Raw genomic sequence first — 14,733 nt, forward strand, 5'->3', positions numbered from 1 at the left:
TGCATTGTCTTTGGACCAGAGGACTCCACTACCAGGCTCTCCTTGTAGTCCATGCCCTCTTGACTCAAAAGTTCTTCCATCCTATTCTGTACGTTTTCCCACAAGAACCAAATAACATATTACACACCATAAACAATAAAAACACAAAATACACTAAAATTCTATTCAAATTATGCTTATCATGTTCTCTTGCACATAAGAAGTAACAGTAGCCCCATCTCTCCTACGGTATACTTTTAGATACACATTTGTGCGCTCGACCGGAGCCCCATTAGCTTTCGCCTACATGATGAAAAAAATTTCATACAATAAACACAATTACACTCAGAAAAGAGATGTTTTTTTATCATTTGCATTGACTAAACCATTCATGAATTCTAAGTTTATATCCACCACCAACAAGAAAGTAAGAGAGTATTTTCACCATTTAGTGTGATTCAAAAGCATAAAATCAGCTTATGTGATACACGAATACAGTAGCATTGGTAATGCATTTCTTACCATGTCATCAGAAATTTATGCAAAACTTTGAGCCCCAAACCTTGCTATCTCCTTCTGTTTACCTCGACTAACCTTGTTCTTGTTACTTAATGTCTGCAACCACATTACCGTCAAAGTGAAACATGGCCAACATGATTTTAAGCTACCACTAAAATGAGATAGACGAATAAAGTAGTAGTACCACAATTTTGTCATGAAACCAATAGTTAACCATCTCCGTCCACTGATCCTCCATTACCCTCGGTAGTGTCTTGGCCAATACTTTTTCCTTTCTCATACCAGATTTAACGTGATCCTTCTTCAACTTTGTCCTTCAGTTTCTCCTCAAGACCCCGAGTTGATGCATTGCCCATCCCATTTGATTGCATGGTGCAACAATATTGGGGTCAATTAGATACCCTTTTTGAAATGCAAAAGTGGAGTTAGCAAAACACAAGCATGGACCCTACTGAATATGACATTTAATTAGGACAACGGCTATAAATGACTATTACTTACACTTTATTTTCATATTACCTCAACTTCTATCCAACAATCCTGCTTAAATTTTTCAGGGTTAAATTTTTCAAGGACACTTGGCCACCTAGTAGGGACAAGCGAGCATAGTAAGCCATTCTCACAAAAAGTTCCCAACCACCGAACAAACGTTATACTGTCCAAACCAATCGGTTGGCCTTCATCATTTAACGGCAACGGGATTTTTCAAGATCCATATAATGCCCATATGTCAGCTAGCTTTGTAGGACCATGTCAGTGAATCAAACATCAACCCATTATCTATTATTGCATACAGAGACAGTGCAAAGTGTGTGTGTGTGTGTGAGAGAGAGAGAGAGAGAGAGAGAGAGACTATGTGTGTGTGTGCTACCAGTTTTGTGATTCTGACCTTGAAATGGTCCGACTTTTGGTAAGAACAAGACCCAAAGTTCTCGATTTTTCAATGACCTAATGTTGAGATCGGGGTAGGGATTTGGAGATTTGGACTTAAACGTGTTGGAGAGGGTGGAAGTGAGGGAAGGAGGGAAGTGTGTCAGCGGTGTCGTGGATCGAGAGGGAGCTTGAGAGTTGAGAGTGATTTGAGAGTGTTTACAATTTAGGGTTTTTTTTTAGGGATTTTTAGTTTTCTATTTATACTAAACCTAAGCCGCGTTTAATCAAACGCAGCTCCAGACACGTTTAAGCTACGTTTAATTAAACGCAGCTTTAAGCATCTGTTAAACTGTGTTTATTAAACACAGCTCCAAAGATATTGAAGAAAAAAAAATTATGCAAAAAATGGGGTGGAGAGCCACGTTTTTTAAAATGTGGCTTAAGTCCTATTCACTTAAACGCAGCCTCAACATCACAAAACGCAGCTTCAAGAGAGGTCTATAGCTGCGTTTTTCAAACGGAGCTATACGTCCAAGGGTGGAGCTGCGTTTCACACAAATGCAGTTCAAAGCTCACCCTGTAGCTGCAATTTTGTAAGACGCAGCTAAAAAATGCGTTTTTTGTATAGCTACCACCAATGATGACAATGGTAGAGGTGCTTAGTAAACTGTTGAGAACGTCCGATGAGAACTTGTTGGCTCATTATATCAGTGAAGACATGGAGAGCTTAACTGGTGACTTACCATCCCAAGGCTTCGAGATCGAGAAAGCAACTTCTCACATGGGCTGCTATTAATTATTCAAGTTCCCTCCCAATAAAGTCTGTTTGACACTAAGCTAGGATGTCTGCCACCATATAATAGCTTGTCACATATGAAGTAATCCCAAATACCCTGCGCCAGGTTGGTTTTTCAATCATATTTTATATTATAGTAAGTAGAATAACTTTGTTTGGATGTTGAGTTTTAGAGGTGAGGCCGCGTTAGAGTCCCATAGATATGGAAAATGATATGAGTTTATGTAATGGTGGAACCTCTCATATAAACCTAAAGCTCATAATTAAGATAAAACTATACGAATAATACATTGGCTCGTCTTGAATCTAGAAACTGATATATATTATTGAATTTGTAGAAAGCTTCCTATAAATTTTTTGAAAAAAGAAATAACTGGTCTTGCAGTTGGCTGCAGAAACCGGTAGTTAACAAGAAGAAATGATGGTGCAATAGGTTTCAAGCAAGAGCGGAGAGGTGGAATACATTTATGTTTGTAAGTGTAACGTATTGCAACTATTCTTATTAGTGGATTGGTTGGTGCTATAGGCCCTTTAGAGTTTTTTTGCCCAATTTTGACTTTTTCTTTCCGTTAACACTTTGTGGTGTTTGGGTGCTTGTGTTTGCTATTGGGATTTGCTATTGTAATTGTGTATCTATATATATATATGCTAATTGGCTAACCAAATTAACAATGGGCTTAAAATTGGAATTGGGGTCTAAAGTTTTAATTTCTCACAAGTAGTCATATCGTATGGGATGAAAATAAAGGTCAATCCCCAGCCTTCTGAATGACAATTTATTACATAGAAGTAGACGTATTATCCTTGTTTGTTTTTGGCCATGGCCAATTATAGGCACTGTCTAAAATTATATGATTGTGTTGGACCTCAAAATCAGTAAAGAGAGGTTCCCTCAACTAAGGCAATCTACACTCTGAATAAAATGGTTGTTTCTTACTCTTCTTGCTGGTCCCGGTAGCAGTAGTCCAAGTTAGGTTGATCGGATTATATTTGTTCTTTTGTTCGACAATGCTTTGCCTTTTCTGCTATGTAAAATTTGATTTGATAAGTAGGTGATTAACTAGATCCATTAATAATTAATGACTGTGGTAAGCTAAAAGCTTAAAAGAGAAAAGGCATTGTCAACCAAAAGAACGAATCACCTAGATAGTTAGCCCAACTTGAACTACTGGTACCGGGACCAACAAGAAGAGTAAAATTAAACTATTTTATTCAGAGTGTGGATTGCCTTAGTTGAGAGAAGCTATTTCATATTTTTGTTTTTCAAAAATAAATAAGAAATAGAAGAGAACCTATCTTCAGTTATTTTAAGGTCATAAACTAATAGTTTCAATATATAAGTTATATAAATAAAGTCTAAGTGACCTAAAAATTTTCCCTAATGTTTTTCTTAATAGTTCGAGTAACATGTAGTTGATTTATAAGTAAAAATAATATGTTATGATAGAATAATGTGAAAGTGGTGCGGCATCACATGTAACTTTTTTTTTTTTTTTTTTTTTGAGAACGAAGACTTAAAACTTTTATTAAAAAATCAGCTGAGATCAGCAAAAAGTACATCATAAAGGTGTGGTGAAATATCCTCTACCCACACGGACAAACTTCTAACATGTCTAGCATATTTAGCTAAGTTATGGACTACTCTATTATCAGATTTACGTATATGGGAGTAAGCAATACATTTGCCGGAATCAAGCATGGATTGTGCAGACTCAAGGAGATGGCCGAACGTAGACAGAGAAGCTTCCTTGCTTCAAAGGGTGTTTATCACAACTTCCAAGTCTCCCTCAAGCATGAACTCGGCAATACCCAGTTCCTGTGCAAAGGTCATCGCTCTGCAGCAGCCATGGCTTCCACAATAACTGGTGAGAATGGTAAAGGAGCTTGTTCTGACAGCGAAGCTATGGCATTCCCCTGACAGTCATGAACTACCACTCCCAAACTAGCCTTGCCCAGCTCCGGAAAAACAACCCCATCGAAATTCAGTCTGAGGCAATTCGCCGGAGGAGGACGCCACTGGACACGATGCTCAATTCGGGTAACTGCTGAGTGATTAATAAGGGATTGTTGGCTCTGTTGGAAAGAATATTGTGTCTCTAACATGATTTTTATTTTGTTAACTAACCATTTTTTGCAAATACACCATCTTTTTATTCCATTTTCATGTAAGTAACATTTCATTTTTTTCCGTCTTTTCCACTCAAATGAGAGAGAGGGAGAGATAGCAACCAAACTTCTCTATGCAGGTTGGGTATTCACATCAATCTTCACCTAGACCATTTAATTGAAGCCCTATAGCCACATATCACCTTCATCCCCATCCTTTCCTCCATTAATGGCCATGGTCTACAACCATGTCGCTGAAGTAGTGAAATCCTAATGCAGTCTTTCAAATATTTGGAATAGGTGTCTTGGGAAAGTTTAGACAGGGAGAGATGGCGACCTAACTTCACTAATCGCACAAGCCGGGTAGTCGTATTAGTCGTCACAAACAATTTGATCCACGCCTGAACTAGCAATCCAGAAAATAAATTTTTAGTTGAGTTATCATCAAAAAAACATCCTGCTAGTGTAAGTGTAAGGCAAGTGAAAGCAAGATTTAGGTGGAGGAGTTGAATTGGTATTATTTAAAAGACAATGAAGAAACTAAAAGCTCAAAGGTTGAAGAAAAAGAAAAAGAAAAAATAACAAGAAGGTTCTAGAGAATTTTGGACACAAAATGAGAAATATCTAAAATGCTTAATGATTCTCTGATACCAACCATACCAAATTGATTAAGGGTTTGTGTTAGATACCACTTATTTTGTTGAAAACTGAAAACAATAAATAAATAAATAAATAAAATTACTGTTCACAAAATTTTCACTGTTCACATGCTTAAATACACTGTTTATGGACAATGAACAGTGCAAAAAACGCTTAGCTGAAAAAGAGATAAATAAAAAAATAAAAAAACAGCGCTTCCGAAACGCTCACTAAATATTTCATTAAACTTAGAAGCATAGATAAAGCTGTATTCTCATATACATAGTAACAAAGTTGAAGGAAAGGAAAAATAATAATAATAATAATAATAATAATAATTAGTTCCCATAACAGAATTATCCATGTCAGCTAACATGTGGACCAAGTTGTAACTGACTCATCCGGCCGGTGATCCCACTATTGGTGTACTATGATTTACACGTATGGATCTTTGTTCATACTTGCTAGCTATACTGTTCCTTAATTAGCTTTACTTAATTGGCTTGTAACAACACGTCGTCACTTCCAATTAGTCGCATCTTGTGTATCACTAAACTGCGTGGTTTCATCATTCTTCTTAACTTGAACCTCTTATATTTATATACCTATGATACCAAGTTAAATTCATAATCAATATTATACTGTTTAATAATTTATTGTTAAATTCATTTTTTTTTTTTAATCACAACATTAGATTACAGTTTTGGATTAGAATCCAGCATTGGTATTGCACCGGGTGCAATTAACCCCAATTATTCTTACAAATTTTTTTCACTTTTTACTTTTCTTAACTTTTTTTAATCAATGGCTGAGATTAAAAGTTGCTTTTTTAAACTTTGAATCTCAACCATTGAGAGGAATTGCATCTGTTCTTGGGTATTGCACTTGATTTCAATCCACATATTTTATATGTTTTTAACATGCATGCCAAATTTTATGACCAATTAGATATTATTTACTATTCGATTCATAAACTTATCTTTTATGTATTATTTTAAACTACCAAAACTTGAATTTAAATAATTAATTGGTAACATGATTATTAATCTTTGATTATCTTAAAATTTTACATGCATGTAGAGTATAAGACGAAAATCTAATCTAACTGTGGATTTGTTAAAATTTACATCTAATAGAAAAATATTAAGCAATATAACATAACTTAAAGTTACACAAAATGTAACTTGAACCAATTTTTAATGCCTACCAAATAATTTTAATGTTTACCAACTTAAGAGTAGCATTACGTACAAGATTAGATCACATAATTATCAAGTAAATTTTCTCTCCAAAAAAAAAAAATCAAATAAATTAATGAACTACTATAACATCAGAATAGCTTGCTTGCAAACTCTTCAATGGCCTCCTCCCCTTTTCTTGTAGAAGATAATGCAGCAAGATGCTTGAGTTCTGAAAGACTCCTGCCAAGCTGTAGTGCCACCTTCATCTTAAATAGTTCCCCGTTCTCTCTTCTCTCAACTTCTCTCAAACTTATATTTGATTCTATAATCTCTTGCATGAGCCTAAAGAAACCAGCATTGCTCCTATACATCTCAAACACCATCCCAACTTGTCCTCCATGCTCCAATGTGTTTACCACGCTTGCCAAAGCTCCAGAAATGACTGCAAGCATCACAGCCCATGCCCCATGAGTAGTGCCCAAAAAACTAGACCCTAAAGTTGCAAGGCCAGTCAATAAGGGGCCAGAAATTGCTAAGATCTTGTTAACTTTCAAGGCTTTTTGACTCAACCTCAAGGACTCAGCCACATCCTTCCTCTTCAAAACCCCGACAATCTCTCTCATTTCCTCTTCCAACTTTCCATCCCAGCCATTCCCATCTATTTCTTCACCAAGTCTCTCTAATCTTCTTTGTCTTTTTGGAGGCCACCACACTGTAGGTTCCACAGCTTTTGGAAATTTCTCAATCATCGCACCTAGTAAAGGAAGTGGGTATGCCTTATCTAATGCCAAAACTTTCTCCATTGCTTCATTGATCACATCTATATTAGTCAACTTGTAGAGAGACATAGTTGTTTGCATCTCTCTATAAAGCTGCTTAAATAATCTAGCGGCGTTGCGCTGTTCTTCACCTAGTTGTGAAGGCTGTATCTTGTTCATCACCACCAACATGCCAGTGGCTGCTAAATATAGCAAAATAGAAGATACCTTTAGTGCCACAAGAGGTGCACCAGTGCCTCCAATTGCTGCTAGTCCAGCCATGGTTGCAGCAGTCATAGTTATTGAATTAACAGATGTTAGCAACAGGTGGTTCCAGTTGTCACGTTGTGCTCCAATATTCTTATGCATCTCCACTCTATCAGCAACAGCCTCCATGATTGCATAAAACTTAGCAATCACCAATGCTTCCGGAGGATTTGTGCTCTGCCTTTTACAAGTATTGAGATTGATCACAGAGTTGTGATCCTTCTCCAGATCCTCAGCCAAACCTCTACTAAAGATTGTTGGTATAAAGAGAGGACTCATCTGGGTTTTGGGTGCATTGGCTGTGGCTTTAATACTTCTTCTACAACTAAATGATGAAAATGGACCCGTTGAGTACAAGAATATTGGAGTTTGAAGGATTGACATGCTCACAATCTAATAATGGTCTTTTATTGAGTTCTTCAGGCTTTCATGGTGCTGTGAATGGTTTTGACTTAGCGGATGAGTATGGTGAATTGGGATGGAGTTGTCCTTTGGCTTTGTATATATAAAGGTTAAATAGCATTACATAAGAGATGCAATCTTTTTCACAATTTATTAATTAACTGGTAGGTTATGACTCGAGTAATATTACTTTCACACTACTTTTATTACTGTACACAAACACAATAAACAACCCTTTAAGACTCTTGTTCCGTAAATGTAGACCGTGTAGATGAACCCCTTAAAACATGGGTTTGGAGCTTTCTACACTCATGGCTTTAGAAATTAGACCACCACTTACCGTATACTGGGTTTTGAAGATTGCAGTATTGCACTGTTCGTACAGTTTGGTTTGCTCAGAGTTGAGGTCTTTTATGTTGACTTTGAAACAGCCATAACAAGTAGAACCTTGAAACGTCCAACGACTTCAAGACAAAAAACTGTCGCCTCAACCATTCTATATTTGAAATAAATATAGAGATTTCAATGAGAATTAGACCACTTGCATTTAATTATTAATCCAATATAATATATTTATTATATAAAAAGAATGCATGCAAATCACGAATCATTGGTGACATAAATTTATTTCAACATATTTCTCCAGCATTTACATGTGTTCCCTTTTTTGTTTTCTTCGAGCTATCTCCACTTTTTATAGGGAATATGTCAGGAGAATGAAATACCAATAAATATTAACAAATCTTATACAAAATTTGTTTGAGACATTGAGCTAAATGTTCTTTTTGGCGTATCTCTCTCAAAAGTCAAAACCATAAAAACAACTCATATATATATATATATATATATATATATATATATATATTTATATAGAGTTTCAACTTGTAGTGTCCTCTCCTGATAAGTGTTCTTTATCATTAAATCAAAATATGAATTTGCTTAAATAATCATACATATTATATTAACATGAATTTTCTTTTTTCCTTTATCTTTTTGTGGATGGGATTATATAACATGGATTTTCTTGAATAATCATTGATTTTGTTCGAAAGGTATGTTGTTTCTTGAGCATATCGATTTTTTAATTCAAGTACAAAAACAAATGAAGAAAAAAGAACACTCAGATATTCAAGTACAAAATATTTGCACATCTTTTCTGAGTCTTGAACATTCAGTATATTGTCAATCCACAAATCTTGAATATCTGAAATTCTGAATTACGAACATATATTTAATAAATAGTAACTAAATATCCTTCTAATTTTTTTCCCTTTTTTTAATACCACCTTTGTGGCGCAAATAAAGCGCACACCACTTTCACATGTCCAGGACAATTCATCTTGTTTGTTCATTATAAACGATTAAAGCCCACACTTGGTAGCTGATTCCAAACAATTCCAGAAAAAGAATCAACCACCCTTGCTACCAAGACAGTTTGGCAATTTTCAGACTCAGTTTGCAATGAATGTTATAGACTCTACTAAGCAGGCCCTGCTCTTAGGTGTTGATGAGCTTATGGACATAATTTTTTATGGTCTTCATGCTATGTTTAAACCTCAACTATATAAGGTGAGTCCCAGAGTTCGATCAACATTCAAAACTCAAAGTGGTATATTATCAACATCGTGCAAGTATGTGCAAGAGGGACCTAAGTCTTTATGTGAATTTTACATACTTTTGATAGAAATGCTGCATACAACAATAGTAATTTTAAGAATGTATTTGTTCTTTTTATTTCTTGGGACTGTCACTCTCACATGCTTTTGTGGGCTCGCTAGCAGGCAAGAACTTACACCTCGGAATGGAAGCAAAGCAATCTTTGACATATCCTTGGTTATTGAAATTGACATAATCTTGTAGCAATCCAATTGACAATTCTCTTGTTTGCACACTTCCATGAAAACATTTTAAAATTACAAATGACAAATGCTTTGTGAGGCATGAAATCATTGATAAATAATCCACGGATACCACACAAAGAGAGTCAGGATTGATATTCAATTATTTAAAAATACATGAATGCTTTTTGATAATCAAAAATACATGAATGCTTAGACATCATCTATGAGCCACAATGAACTAGCTAGCACAAACTGTGCATTTGTCCCATCTGAAGACTCAATTTCCTTGTTTTCATTTCGCCTTTGTCAATGCCATGGATCTTGCTCGTAGATTCAGATATATTCCCCTAAAATTTATTATAAAAAAAAGAAAAGAGGAAAACACCAGAGAAACACCACTTTCATTTTGGCAATTAACAGATATGAAAAGCAATTAAGAAAAAAAATTCATGCACATAAGTAGAGCGGAAGGGAGTTATAGGTACCAGCCAAATGCAATGAAGCTATGGAAAATGACGCGAAACTGCAACGGCATGTACTGGTGATTCACCCACCCAACAACTGGCCAGAACTGTTCAAAATGACTAAGGCAATATTAGGATACAATTCATGTTTTCACGAAATGTATTACAAGAATTCATAATGAGAACAGAGCAATACCGTCCAAGCTGTAAGCTGCACTGATGGATAATCCTTCTTAATTTTAGTTTTCACATGCATCCAGGGTCTTCCTGCATTCACATTCCTTTTTCCAATTATTACAAGCAGTAAATTGTACAACTTTATAGCATGCTACATGATAGTTCATATGTAACTTACATGCTTCTTTCAGGCTGATTGTTTTTGAAAACTTGAGAGATGTTTGACAATTAAATTTATTTAAGAATTGACACCAGAAAAAATCCTATATATTTATTTAAGAATTGACAATTAAATATATATATATATTTATTTATTTATTCTTTAAGGCTGATTGTTTTTGAAAAAACTTGGTAGTTGTTTCAACATTAAATTTATTTAAAAGTTGACAATAGAAACAATCCTATATATATATATATAGTGCACGCGCCTGCCATGTCTTTCCATACCAACCTCCCCCCTCCCAACCAAAAAAAAGAAATACTGCATGCATTAAGGAAGGACCCAGGGAAGAAATTACATTTGATTACTCTAAAAACAATTACAAATAATCTGTTATTGGCTCCACTTATATGTCTCGGTGTCTGGATTCTTTATATGATACTCTCTCTTTTTTTTTTTGAGAAGCTCTTTATATGATACTTATATGTGATAGACTTACCCTCAATAACCAACCCATAGTAAACCATAAAGAGCAAGTTGTTCCAAGGTGAAGCTGTCAACTGTTCCAGCACCACCTGAAATAATTTGAATAGGTAGTTTAGAATAACCTCTTTGCTCTTCTTCTAGGCTAGGATGACTTAATAGATTAAATAACCAGTGGCTGCTTATTCAGGCTCTGAGTACTAGCTCCTAATTTCAAGATAATCAGTACCTGACAAACCTTATACATTCTTGGATAGATAGATAGGAATTCAAACTTCTGTTTAAATTGAACATCAAGGCAAAGTGGTGATGCATATAGTTGCAAAGATAAAAACAAAATAATTGAGAATTTGAAATTTTTATGGTATTTTGGTTTGCAATAATTATAGTAAAAATTCCAGATAGATATTCTTCACTTCTGCCCACTAAGTAACCAACCAGAGCATGAGGGTGGGTAGCATACCTTCTTGGCTACTGTTTTTGAGTCCCTCTTGCCCTTGAAAATTTTGTCCAGTACAATATACAGGTAATGCCCAAAAGGTCCAAGATATAAGACTCCAAAAAGCTGCAGATAGCTAAGTTAGGAATCAGGATATAAGACTGGAAACATAGATCAAGCAGTAGATAGAAACATGAAAATCAAAATATAAGTAGTTGACATGTATACAACTCCATGAAATTAGCATCTTTAGATTGTTAGTACATTAATTTTGTCGAGTAAATACAAATAGTGCATTCATACACATCCAAACAATTTTAATCAACCATTTTTAACAGTTTTAACTTTTAAACAGAGACATAAATTGTCATCTAATAATAATTGCACTTTTCTTTATTTATAAGTAATGAAATTTTATTGATCAAAAGTGAAACACTCATGTACACCGGGGGTGTACTCGGGGGCAGTACAATCACTCTTTCAAATTACAATGTTCAAGCATATCTAATAATTAAGAGCAGAGGAGAGCTTTAAAAGCTACACTCCAATCCAGTAAAGTGTGAAAAAAGAGAGATTTAATCCCAAGAATAGACTGTTCACATCCCATCTCACATTTCTTTCTTGCCAAAGACACCACATAACACAATATTGCAATACAGCGCAACCCTCCAACAAGCTATATTATGATGCATACCAAAGGCACCTTGCCAAGCTGCTAACAAATCAAGAACCCTCCGTGGCCTATCCCAAAGAAGACTAAACAAACTCCACACCATTGACCATAGCCCTTACACTACAAGACAATGAAGAATGAGATGATCCACTAACTCCCTACTCAGCTAACACATATAGCACCAATCAACAATGATAATAACTTTCTTCAAACGCCAAACCAACTTCCAAGGAAATAACATGCCAATAGTTGAGGAGAGGGAAAGATAGTACCCACGCACTTCAAACCCTTGGCTCTTGGCTAGTCTCCAACAGAGAGTATCAAAGACTCCAATTCCTAACCTTGAACTGATCTAGAGAACTAGACATCCCAATGAAGCCTCCCATTTGGGAAATGCATAACCTCCACTACAGAGACTCCTTATCACGACTAATTCTATATTAACTACTGGAAGGCCTCTTTAAGTGGACAATCACCACACCACAAATCATGCCAGAATTTTACTCTAGTAAAATTGCCTACCTCGAATTGTATAAACCGAGAAAAATTCAATCACTCCTGTCTTATGGATTTCCAGAGACCTAACACCATAAGGACCCGACACCCCTTCTGTACACCAATCAACCCCATTCACTCCCATGCTTGATCTCTATGACCCTCCTTCCTAGATGATCTCTCTTAGTTCCATATCTCCACAACCATTTCCCTAACAAAGCTTGGTTGAATCTTCTCAAATTCCGAACACTCAATCCACCAAACTGAAGCTGTTCACAAATCTAAACCCAATTAACCAGATGGACTTTAGGTTCCTCACTAATCCCATTCCATAGCATGACTTGCAAAGCATGCTATGCATTTTTAATTAGGGTGGCATATTTTTTGTGTGATCCACCCACCTCACAACTAGGTTTGGTGATGATATACTTCTCCAGACTGCATGCCCAAATACCAAAAGCCTGGTTGAGGGATTGATTTTCTGACAGGTCTTGAAGAAACAAATTTGTGCCATGCCATTAATTTATATCGAACCTAAAGGTCTCGAACCCCATTCCCTCATTGTACTTTGAGCTTATCAGGGATTCAAACTAGTGAAACAATTCCACAATTAGCCACATTCATCTGGTACTCACATCATCTGAAGTTAGAATGCAAGTCCCACTAAGGGACAGGTAAAGATATAGAGCTTGAAGCCATGAACTTTACATTCCAACACATTCACGCCAACTTTTAGAAGAGGAAAAAAAAAAAATAAAATAAATCCCCCAATCCTCAGCCAGGTACTTAACTTTTGGTGCCGCATCATGTGGCATTACAAAAAAATGATCAAAGAACTCGGAAAAGTGATACCAAGATTTTCCAACAGTAGCAATTAGGGGAACTACTTCCTGAGAACTTGCTCCTCTTATAAGTATTTATTTTTCAGTCCAAAAGTAATTCAAGATATCTTGCCTATGGTTGAACTAGGCAAATTAAAATGTTAGTATTTTGGGTAAATTTTCCTGCATTCCAGAACATACCAGGTCTATCTATTCATTGCACTATATATAAATTATAGTAATTGGTCAATGATAAATGATAACTTTCTCAGCCATAAATATTGACATAACTTATAAGATATTACAATTACAGACCACAGATATCAAAATTTCTCTTTCTTTTTAGCACTAGCATTGACCTAGTTCACATTAGCATCTAATACAAATATTTGCCAATATTTTAGCATTACTAAATACAAAGAGCATCTTCTGAATTCAAAATTATTCTAAAGACGATAAATGGTACCCTACTTAATGCCGCAACTAATGTTGCAGAGTATCATATCAACGCACCAACTGAAATCATACTTGCTAAAGCCACTACTTACTGTCCTCCCATCCTCTACATTCACTGCATTATTTTTTTTATGTTCAAATCAGGAACAGACTCAATCTCCCAGTGTCAAAACACAGAGCACCAACAGGTTTAGTCTGAGATTTTAGCATCAATTTAGGACAAAGGGTCCTCAAAATCCAATATCAAAAACTTTATAATAATAAAAAAATGCATACGTGCACATGTACAACAAGCTTTATACTATAGAATATAACCATCTTCAATTGAATTGACAAAATAAGTAATTTTGCTATAAATTGAATTGAGAAAGAGCTTTACCACTTTGAGAACAAGCCTTCTCAGTTGAATCTTCTGTATCCCAGTGAGCTTCTGAGAAACCAAGTCACTGATCCCGGACAACACCCCTGCTGTAATTGCCTGATTTAAATAACACATAGCACACTGATTAATTGCAGAGAAAAAGTAAAACCCAATTTATAGCCGTTAAAAATACATATGTATAATTCACTTTCAGCACAGAAACAATAAAAGAAAAATTAAATTTGACTTTTTTTGGGATTCAGTTGAATGATCCTGTCATATAATTCCAAACCCAGAAAAGAAAAACAATGGAAAAGATTCAAACTTTCATGTTTCTTCTACCTCCTCTTCATTTCTCAGCAACCAAACATGGGTCAAACGAAAAATTAAGCAAAACCAAAACTTCCAACGAACCCAGATTACAAAAAAAAAAAAAAAAAAGGAACAAAAATACGTGTTGTTTTGTTGAGTGAGACCTTGGTTCTCAGTGGATGATGCTGAAGCTGCAACAAGTACTGGTTCAACAAACCCTTCTTTGCCATTGACCCAGAGCTCAATTTTTGCTTCCAACTCCTCGAGATTTTGCGAGTGAATTATTATTAACACACTGCTCTTTCACTTCTGTGCTGTTATTGGTCAAAGTGCTAAATACCGCTATACCGCCAAGTCTGCCATAGACTGACTGACAGACCATGTGCGCAATTTATAATGCCTCCACTGTTCCAAAATATCTTATGTTTTCGACGAGGTTTTGAGTGTTGGGCCTATTGGCCCAGCCAGCATTGGTATTTTCGTCCAAAACTATTGGAAAACCTTTAAATCAGAATTGTGCTAAGCATATAC

The 14,733-nt window shown here is 35.6% G+C and overlaps 2 protein-coding genes across 2 annotated transcripts; both read right to left on the minus strand.

The window, feature by feature from the left end:
- Window positions 1-6,121: 6,121 nt before the first annotated feature.
- On the minus strand, window positions 6,122-7,502 carry LOC142633432 (putative F-box protein At4g22030). The gene has a single exon (XM_075807676.1). It carries the CDS (start codon window positions 7,500-7,502, stop codon window positions 6,243-6,245), a length of 1,260 nt encoding a protein of 419 aa, XP_075663791.1. The 3' UTR covers window positions 6,122-6,242.
- A 1,820-nt stretch (window positions 7,503-9,322) lies between these two features.
- LOC142636505 (peroxisomal membrane protein PMP22) lies at window positions 9,323-14,614 on the minus strand. Its single transcript, XM_075810752.1, has 7 exons — window positions 14,367-14,614; window positions 13,909-14,007; window positions 11,109-11,210; window positions 10,662-10,737; window positions 10,022-10,092; window positions 9,847-9,932; window positions 9,323-9,708 (listed from the first exon to the last, which is right to left on the minus strand). Exons 1-7 carry the CDS (start codon window positions 14,430-14,432, stop codon window positions 9,654-9,656), a joined length of 555 nt encoding a protein of 184 aa, XP_075666867.1. The 5' UTR covers window positions 14,433-14,614; the 3' UTR covers window positions 9,323-9,653.
- Between the last annotated feature and the right edge of the window lie 119 nt (window positions 14,615-14,733).

This window comes from Castanea sativa, chromosome 5 (assembly GCF_040712315.1).
Source record: "Castanea sativa cultivar Marrone di Chiusa Pesio chromosome 5, ASM4071231v1".
Taxonomy (NCBI): Eukaryota; Viridiplantae; Streptophyta; class Magnoliopsida; order Fagales; family Fagaceae; genus Castanea; species Castanea sativa.

What these genes read in the sequence shown, in the direction of transcription:
- LOC142633432 (XM_075807676.1), bottom strand. Translation starts at nt 7,502, where the DNA reads ATGTCAATCCTTCAAACTCCAATATTCTTGTACTCAACGGGTCCATTT.
- LOC142636505 (XM_075810752.1), bottom strand. Translation starts at nt 14,432, where the DNA reads ATGGCAAAGAAGGGTTTGTTGAACCAGTACTTGTTGCAGCTTCAGCAT. An exon ending in CTATGGGTTGGTTATTGAGG is followed by an intron (nt 10,093 to 10,661) that starts GTAAGTCTATCA and finishes ATGTGAATGCAG; the next exon opens with GAAGACCCTGGATGCATGTG. An exon ending in AGCTTCATTGCATTTGGCTG is followed by an intron (nt 9,709 to 9,846) that starts GTACCTATAACT and finishes AATAAATTTTAG; the next exon opens with GGGAATATATCTGAATCTAC.